We start from the raw sequence: 10,140 nt of genomic DNA on the forward strand, positions 1-10,140 counted from the left end.
GATGTATAAAAAAAAAACCGGACAACATAACTTCTCATAAAATTAGCCAAATCATAATAAGCTACATTTACAGAGCTTCTCTGGGGTTATAACGTGATACATTTGTGATGAGTGGGTTTTAAACCGTAAACATTTGTAAAACTTGTTGACATAAACCTTTATTAAATCCCCCACCCCCCCCCACCCCCTCTCTGGGGTTTCTAATTTAGCCTTTATTTGGGTTTTTTATTTAATAAAAGAGTCATGTCCATGCATGTGTAATGGTGCACAAGGTATTCCCTTTTTGCTGACCTTTGGCTCCTAACCTTACACAGCCAGTGACATGTAATCAAAATCCCTATGTGGGATCCCTGTGTGGGATTACATGGTGGGTAAACTTTAGACCTCTTTAGCCCTCTGCTGGTGTGTTTGCACAGATGCAGCAAGAGTTGGAAGTGGGACAAGCCGAGGGATCAGAAACTTGCGCACATAAACCGGAAGCCTTAAATGTGACAAATCTGGTATGTCTGTTAGTAACATAAGGCATCATATCTTGCTGGATTCTAATGTAATGTGAACCAGTCACTATAACAAATCATTTCTGCTTTTTCACAACAAGCTTCTCCGCCAGGTCATTTTTGCTTACTGCATCCAGTGTGCCATCGGACAGACATATTGGCCTGTCTGGTTATTTGGGTTAATCCCTTACTATTCATACCGTGGATTAGTGCTGGCAAAATGGTGCCGTCACCTTGGTTTAATCACACTGTACAGTATAGTAAGCACTTGGAAGCTGAGTTGTTTGCCTTCCTTATACATTTTTGCTTTCAGTTCCTTATTTCTTCCAAATTAAAAGCATATAGTCAGATTCGTAATACATAAATATCAAATGCAATGAAATATTTTTAAAATAGGTTATAAGATTTGATTTTCAATGCGTTTAATTTAATATCGCTTCACTTTACATCACTGTAGTCTAAAGCATTTTTTCAAGCAGCACGTCTAGTTTCTTTTTGATAGCAGGCAAATGTGTTTTCCTCCTTTATCCCATCTTGTAATCACTCCTATTTAACTTAACAGTAAATTGACCAACCTCAAGTTATCACATTGGCTTTATTTTGCTTTTCAACTCAGTAACATTAATCATTATTATCAGTATCAGATCAGTATTAGAAATAAACATCACATAATTAAGACTCATCTTCAAACCTAAGTATAAAAAATAAGCTAATAAAAAATAATGTAGGAGCCAATTAACACTGTGGGTATAAAGGTAGGAACCAGTGTTTTTGGTTAGAGGTTCCGCCAAAAGGCCAAACAGTTTTTGACCACACATGGAGAGCACACACGGAGAACACACACAGAGAACACACACGGAGAACACACACACACACAAACATTTGTTAAAGGTCTTGTGTGAAACGTAATATTATGTATGGTGAAGGAAAAAATGAAGCAAGTTAAATGGACACCAGTAAAAGGAAATAAATGGACTCTATTTAACTGAAAACTTTGTATCGGACTTTTATTCACCTGGCAAAATGTGTGTGTGTTAATTACACCAAGATAGCGGATCCTCAGAGGTTTAAAGCATTGGCTTAGCCTCTACAAATAAAATTAAAACACAGATTCAGTAAAATACTAATCATTTATTATTTATCTTCTTGTATTGCTCTCTCTCAGAACAGCAGCTCAATGCTTGGCACTTGACTTTCTAATATTATGTGTGAGGATCAACTGTTACATTGGTACACAAAAACATTCACAACCAATGTTGTTATTCTTAATCCCGTTAAGGCAATTTTTACAGCATGGTCTCTCATACTGACTCTTTAAGTGAGATATGACAACAGTCAAAAATTAAAACAATGATCATTAGTAAATATATTAAAGATTATCTGTGCAAATACCTCAATTTGAGATGCTTAAGACATGGATCTAACATGTAATACATCTGCTAGTTCAAGACATCAATGCATAATTAAAAAAGGAGGTGAAAAACATTTTTCAGAATATTCCCTAAAATAACTATTTCAGACATCAACTATTGTCATGATTATCGTTAAGCTACATTTCAAATGAAACTAATTGGGATAATGAAACTGTATAGACTGCATATTGATTGCACAAGATGATTTGAAATTTGGTTGGACTCACAATAAACATTTCAACACTTATAATGCATTAGATCAGCATGTATAAGGGGATAACGCTTAGCTTAAGTGCATAACAAAACACAAGGCATTATAAGCATACTGCATGCACACGTTTTATTATAATCACTCAGAAAACTCCCTAAGCTATTAAATCCTCTGTGAATCTGACATCATTAAGAAATTATTACTTTTCACTTTACTTTTGCATCATGTGCTGCTTCTGCCGTAAAAAGTAATGTCTTCAATATATCATAAATAGTATATGGATGTGCCTATAACGCCTTGTGAGCAACACACTTTAAGATGTTTACATGTCCTTACTTTTGATCCTAGCCAATACAAGTAAAGGCATAGTCATGCATCTTTTCAGCTTAATTCAGATGAGTTATTTTATAGAAAGAAATCATTTTCACCACGTTGATGAGGATTTAAGTACACTAACACTATCTTTAAACCTAAACATTGTTGGCTAATGTCGTCATTTATTTTGAATGGCAGATGATGTCGACACAGGCCATAGGTCGGAGGTATATGGCAGTGATTCTACAGTGTTTGTGAGCAGAATGTACATTCAGCATATCCTGCTGAACCTGCTCATGAAAACATATTGTACTCCCTCAGACATTCTGTAAGGCAGAGACACAAATCAGTTTTTGATGTGAAATTCCTACATGTGTCTGACGGACAGCCCAGATTTGAAGCCGAGAATATTACGGTATTCATTGTGAAGACTTTTGTAAAACCTTAGCTTCCACAACAATGGCAGGATTCTCAATGTCGGCTTTGCTCTGAACCATCCTCAGCTCCAGTTGTGCCGGACTGGGCCTTTTCCCAGGGCCAGCCATCTCTGGAAGAGAGAAGAGCAGTTTTAAAGAAAACGCAAGGTTTTTATTGACTCTGTCTTACTGGTCAAACTCGTAGTTACAGGGTAGACTAGTAGTCTTGTGTCAGTGAACGCTTTACATGCAGTTACAAGAGTAAAGGTTAAGCCAACTTTTTATGCCTCATACTTGTAATTGACTTTTACTCAAAACACAACAATAGCCTTAATAAATCTGTGAGATGGTAAACTATGTGAAGTAATGAAATGAACTGTGTCTACAACAATGCTGGTGGCGTCTACATAATGCACACTACTGGTTGACATATTACTATTGATTGTGTAAACATGGTACTAACAGCAGAAGGGAGCAAACAGTATCTTTTATGTTCAGTAAAAGGCTAAACATAAAGAAAAACTAAAGTCAAAACACATATAAATCCCACCGTTAGCATAGGTTATGGTCCTCTTTATGACATGGTGCATGACCGAAACAGTCTTTTCACAGGCAGTCTGTGAACATCAGAAGGAGACAAACACATTTAGATCAGTTTATTAAGGCATGTAACAGCATAATTAGCCTTGATAGATTGAATAGTCTAATTTGCCACTGACCTTCAGGTCTTTGGGGTGGTGGTGAGTCCAGGCTAGCAACATGGCAGCAAACAGGTCTCCTGTCCCCACAAATACAGCATCCACTTTGGGAATGTCCATGCAGATCTTCTGACTGGTGACGGTCCCATCTGGTTTCACTAAAGTGAATCAGAATCAGAAATTAGAAACAGAAATACTTTATTTGTTCCCTGGAGAAATTGGAGACACACAGGATATTGATATTATAACTGCCAGGAGAAAAAAATCCCTATGGAAGCTGAGAAAGGCAAGATTTGCTTTTAAATAACATTATACACAGGTTGAATTAGTTTTTCTAAGTAATACAAAAATAGTTTTCCTTGGATAATCTTACCAATTTACTTTTTCCTCAACTGTGAACACAGGCATTTTGATTTGTTGTTGTAATACTAATATCAGCCACAAGAGGCTGAAGTAAATCCTTATCCAATCATTTTAAAAGGAATACATTTGTCAGCTAAACGAAAGACTAAGGTCTAGCGAGTTACATAACGTTCTAACACAATATCTATGAACAAAGATACATTAAAACTCATCTGGTAAGAAATGCTGATGCTTTACCTATTTTTTGGCTCCCAAGAGCCACCAGGAACTGGTCCCCATGTCTGGAGGGCAGGTCTGTGCTAGTGAGGACGACTGTCTCTGGTCCCATTTTGTGAAGCAAGTCCATCACCTGGAAATAGGAGGGGTTCCATTTCCTCAACCATTATTGGTTCAACATACTAAACTATATAGTGAGAAATATAATGATATTCACCTCAACAGCATCTTCTTCTGTGGTGATTTTTCTCCCAGTTAATAGCCTGTTTTAAAAAAATAGCAGATGTCCCAGATGAGTATGGACCTGCTTTAGAAAATGATCAATGACTCATCTAATGTTTCTCCCTATAAGCTAGCTAATAATGCTGTTAGTATCATCTCCTAATTCATTTAATCAAGCCCGCTTATGGATGTTTTTCTATGAATTTCTAGTATGTGGGTTTGCATACTTTAAATTTAGTTTATCATAACTCACTCTGCTTCAAACTGGTTGGGGGTGAGGATGTCAGCCAAAGGCACTACATTGTCCCTGTAGACTGGCAGCAGGTACTCTGGAACATACTGATACAGACAGCAAAAACAAGAAAGAAATGTAAAATAAAACAGATAAAAGAGTGCAGAGTAAAGTTACTCCCATAAGCTGTATACTTCGGACATAGAAAAAGGGAAGTTATGGTCAGATGCTTACCATAGCCCCCTGGTCTCCCATAACAGGATCACAAACTGTGGAAAAGACAACTTAAGGTTAAACTTTGTACCTACATTGAGGACAAAGGTTACACTCTGTTAGGGCTTTAACTTCTTTACACTGAGAACAAAAAGGCTGTAACTTCTTTATGGTAAGAACTAACACAAACTTCATAATGAGTTAAGCCTAATTCTAAATGATTTCATTTTCAATCAAATCTTTAGTCAATAGAATGTCAGAAGTGAGAAAAAAGTGCAAATCCTTATTTCCTAAAGCCGAAAGTCATGTCTTCAAATTATTATTTCATAAAAAGGAAAGCAGCAAAAGAGAAGCTAGAAATAGCAGGCTTAATTGTGACGATGGATCTATTAACACCACTGTTCTGTCCATTCAATGATCGATTCAGCAAAGCAATACTGCTTATGTCAACAAAGTAACAATGTTATCTCACCATATACCAGGCTGGGATTGGCCTTCTTCAGTTCCTGAATAATTTCAACAACCGTCATCAGGAAGGACGTGTCTCTGCTGTACCCTTGGGGATGAACGCGTGATGATGAGAAAATTACCCACTGTTAGACTGTGATATCATCCAACCAATTCATCAATAGCAAACTAATGGTCAGATTTATTGAGTCAGTCGAGAACACTGGTGTTTGCATATCAATCATTTTGGGGAAAACATACCCGTTGTAATAAAGGGCAAACAAAAGCTGTCATAACATGTAGTTGCTAAAGATTCATGCTGCCATGCTTTGGCTTCCACAGTGTAGCCTCACCTGTAAGGATGTAGTCATAGTGGTTCACCTTGTTGAGCTTAATGCCCTCATACAGCACATTTAGCTCATCCGCTGTCAGCACTTGACCTTTCCAATGGGCATATCCTAGGATTCAAGAGGGAGAATGGATGTTCAAAATGACTTGACATTTGAAAGATGTTGACATTTGGGAAATACTTTTAGGACTTTCTGAGGATCCATGGGGACCTGTGGCAAAAACTAACTAAGAAAACCCTTTTGTATTAGCCCTGCTGTGCCATCAAACTGTTTTTCCTCTCCTTGCTTTCGTCTTCCAATCTCACCCCACTCCCTCTTCTAAGGTTCCTCTCCGCTGTGGTGTCCAGGGCCAAACCGTGGCCTCCACACTGACTGAATGGGATGCCTGTATCCTGGCTGCCACTTTCCCCCTTTCTTTGTCCCTCTTTCAACACTGACCTAGAATAAACACTCGAAAGCTGTTCTGACTGCAAATGATTGGATAAAAAATTAACACACACACAAACACACTTTGGTTTATTCTTTATACTGTTCACACAGAAACCAAACCTGAAGCTCAGCCAGCGAGAGAGAGCCCCCCCTCCAGTGAGGGCTTAACACAAAGCTTGAGGCCAAGTCGAGGCATGTGCTTTGTAGCAAAGTTGAGTGATAAAAGTTCACATTTCTGAATATTAATGTTGTCTACCCATAATAGTGTATACTTTATATATCATTTTTCTTCATGTGCTATGAACTAAATAGTTGACTTTAACTAAAAGCAGAGGTTTCTATTGATGTACCGTGGTGGAAATGTCTCCTGCCCCTGTGGTGAAGGCACATTCTTCACATGCTTTGGCAAATGAAGCCAAGATTATAAACCTATCCTCTCTACAGGTGTTTCTGACAGCAAGTTCTAATGTAAGACATTACATTTTTATTATATTTTGCTTAATGGCTAAGTAGTTTTACTATAATGAAGCACTACTTGTATGTGGAATAATAATAGCACTGTTGGTTAATATATTTTAACATCAGAAAATACAATCAACCAATCAGAGATAAAGGTTTAAAAGAAAAAAATATAATCATTAACTAAAGAGGAAAGGAACATACTTCCCTGAAAATGTTAACTAAAAACAGATTGACAGACACCCCTCCTCAATACCCAACTGATAAGCAACCAGATAATGTTTCACAGAGCGGAATTAAAGAATGCATACAGAGCTTATTCAACGTTTCACACATACAGGCAAAGTACATGAACTTTGGACAGTAATTAGCTCTTTTTGCGTGTCTTTGTTTAAGTGCTGGTAGAGCACAAGAGGAAAATTGAATACAATTGGTCAAAGTTTGTACGAAGATCCTCTGAGACACAATATGACACCACATGCATCACAACCTAATCGTTTTTGACTCCAGACTTAAAGCATCCCCTTTCCAATTCTTCATAAGTAATAACTTTCAAAACAACTCAAAGGTAATTGATTATATATATATAGATAAAAGCTGAATTCACATACTGTTTGAAACAGAATCAGTTCATTTTCTCACACTAGAATATCTAAAAGCCAACCTGTGTGATTGGAGAACTGCACAGAGTTGATAGAGTCCACTTCAAAGCCCAGCACCTGAGAAAAGATAAATTAAGCAGCTGTTAAAACAGACAACAATGACGTCTGAATTTCACTGTGCTGTGGGAACAGCATTCTGAATTACTGTGAGGGCCATTCAATAAGAGCTGTCTTTGTTATATTGGCATTGGCACCCCAATGTTTTTTTTGTGATCATTGTCTTGGCATGTTTGAGGACACTTGATTATTCACATAGCTTACAACGTTAATGCATTGCAAGTGTTCTGAGTCTCATATTGAAAGGGCAGGACTTCAATGTGCTTTTCAAAATGTCCAATTACAATTATTTCTGAAAGTTGAGTATAAATACCAGTTATTGGTACGATAAGGTAACACATGTTACTACCATATAAAACTCCACACTGTCATCTCGGACATTAAAATCAATACACTAAGAAATACATCTTTAAACAAGGTTAATCTGTCCATGGTTTGTAGCCATAGCTTGTATAAGGCTATACTGTTTGCTGCTTGTAGATACAAACTATGTTCTTGTAAGGACATGTCACATCAGACGTCAGGTTTTTTTTTCAATTTAATTAATAGACATTCAGTATTTTATTAAACAGGAATGTTTCTTTAAATATCGGTGTGTATATTCGAAACATTTTTAACAGGCCATGATGTTTGACAGGACAGGAAATGTTTCTGATATAATGGTTTAATAAAAGCCAGACTCTTATTCTCAAATTAGGAAGTCACGCTCTATAAGTAATGCACTTCCTATATGATGTTATTTCCCTGTTTAGCGCAGTTTTCTCTGTTTTGTTGCCAGACTCAGACGCACATCTGATGATAGATCCGGTTCTTACCTGCAGCGGGAATGTTGCCGACTTATTCCCCACGTATCCCCTGACAACATGACTCTGAATGGACAGCACACGACACTCCATTACTGCAATAACAGCGACTGCGTTTAAAAACAACGAACAGGGACAACAGACGTAATGAATCCTAAAGCTGCATTAAAAACGTGTACAGGCTCTAACACGCAGACACTAAGCATGTGAGCAATAACTCCTGCATTGAAGGACAGAAGCGGCGGTGCTGCTAGTAACATTTAGTTTTTCTTCAGGCAGTTGCGAGGACACCTAAACTGCTGCATTCAATGGCTCCTGACAAATGTGGGAGACACTACTCTCTCACCAAAATAACAGTAACTCCAGCTTCAGTAAATTGACGATAGCTTTGCAATTTTATATTTGAACAATATTCAGAGAAGTGGTGAGAGACGTTTTTAGGTATTGTATTCAAGTTACAGTAGAAACAACGCAGTGTGCAAATATTTTACATGGAAAAAAAAAACGTACTCAAGTAGAACAAATTGAAATAAATAAACTCATCAAACAAAATGTATTGGTATAATGACATTATTTGCATTCATGGCACATTTAAGTTAATATAATATAAAATAGCATTAAATAGAAGTACTCATGTAAAGTATAAGTATAAAACAGTTCAACTTAGGTAAAAGCCTTAGATAAACATTACAATATTAGTTAGTATTTTAGATGTTTGTAACTTTGTTCTATTGTTTTGATGTATGTTAAATTGAATATTGTCTTATAAGACATTGAATCATCTCAGCATGCGTGTTTGAGAGCTTAAAATAAAAACAAATTATTTATTTATTTGTGTGATTGTATAATGCTTATATTGAAATTGCCCCACTGATAATTCATATAGCATTTTGAGAATATAGCACATTCATCTTTTTTTACAAAAAAAAGTCCTCAAAAAAGTTGAATATAAAAACGTTTTCTATACTAGAAAAATGTTAGATGTGTTCAATCTGCATCAATACAAATACACAGCACTAGAATATATAGTGACTATATGTTTGTGGCAATGACTTTGGACTAAGAAGAATAAAAATAATCCACACATTGCTTTGAATTTATTCATTAAGGTGGGGAGCGAAGTTTAAGATGCAATGAGTGAATGTGTATTCTCTAATGCCTGACTCCCTATCTTAATCCATTTCGACAACCGTTTATGACCCAAAATGACATAAAGAGGGAAGTATTTTGGTTACCACCAGAGAGCACATGAGAGCTGAGAATTCCTAGCTGATCAAAAGAAAAAGCACACTATTCAAAGATAGGATACTTTTAATATTTATTATGTAGTAACATATCACAGAGAGGGATTTAGATGATGAAATGAATTGAACACATGTTTTAAAAACCTGCTGTTCTGGCTGATTGGGGTGAGGGCGGTGAAGGCAGCTAGTTTCAGATAAGGACAAAAAAAAAAAGAAGATGCAGTTAAAGGATCAAAAGAGCAGATCACAAAGCACAGAGGCCCTGACTCGAGAAGCACAGAGGCCAGATAGAGGAGAAGGGAGCCAGGTGGATGATCTGAAAGCTGAGCTAATCATCGCTGATAAACACATGTAGCAGCTGCACAGAGATTACTTTACTTGTGGATCATTGATAGTGAAGGTCAGGAGAAGCTCTGCAGATGTTGTGAAGAGCACTATTGTGCTCATTTTGAACTGGAAAAAACAAAGTACAATGACATGAATTGGGTCTAGTAAGGTAAATCATTGAAGAAATCATATATTTCATTGGCTGGTAAAATATGTAATAGGAAACAGCTTTACAAGACCATACTGTTTACAATCATTTATGACTCTGGTGGATGGAGCAGACCAAACGACTGACCTGGAAAAGCAGAACGAACTTAAATATCTTCAATTAAAAATATTGAATCAGACAAAATGCATTTTTACAGACATGTACTACAAGTAAAGTAAAAGTCTAACAACAAATGATGTACACAGACATTTGTTTGACTGCCTTTGCTCTCTTCTAAATGATTTATGCTCCAGAGAACATGAAAGGGCACATTACAAGGAAAGTGATAAAAGCAGTAGTAGTTAACAACAAAGGGGGGACTTTGAAGTTTTTGAGCACATGGTAATAACCCTTGTAAC

At 36.7% G+C, this 10,140-nt stretch overlaps 1 protein-coding gene across 1 annotated transcript; it reads right to left on the bottom strand.

The window, feature by feature from the left end:
- Positions 1-1,331: 1,331 nt before the first annotated feature.
- On the bottom strand, positions 1,332-8,293 carry LOC134867879 (pyridoxal kinase-like). The gene is made up of 11 exons (XM_063888749.1): positions 8,015-8,293; positions 7,145-7,199; positions 5,596-5,700; positions 5,268-5,351; positions 4,817-4,851; positions 4,604-4,689; positions 4,346-4,391; positions 4,150-4,261; positions 3,571-3,707; positions 3,402-3,468; positions 1,332-2,982 (listed from the first exon to the last, which is right to left on the bottom strand). The coding sequence occupies exons 1-11, from the start codon at positions 8,093-8,095 to the stop codon at positions 2,855-2,857; spliced, it is 936 nt and encodes a 311-aa protein (XP_063744819.1). The 5' UTR covers positions 8,096-8,293; the 3' UTR covers positions 1,332-2,854.
- Positions 8,294-10,140: the final 1,847 nt, after the last annotated feature.

Source organism: Eleginops maclovinus, chromosome 7, assembly GCF_036324505.1.
Source record: "Eleginops maclovinus isolate JMC-PN-2008 ecotype Puerto Natales chromosome 7, JC_Emac_rtc_rv5, whole genome shotgun sequence".
NCBI classification, from domain to species: Eukaryota; Metazoa; Chordata; class Actinopteri; order Perciformes; family Eleginopidae; genus Eleginops; species Eleginops maclovinus.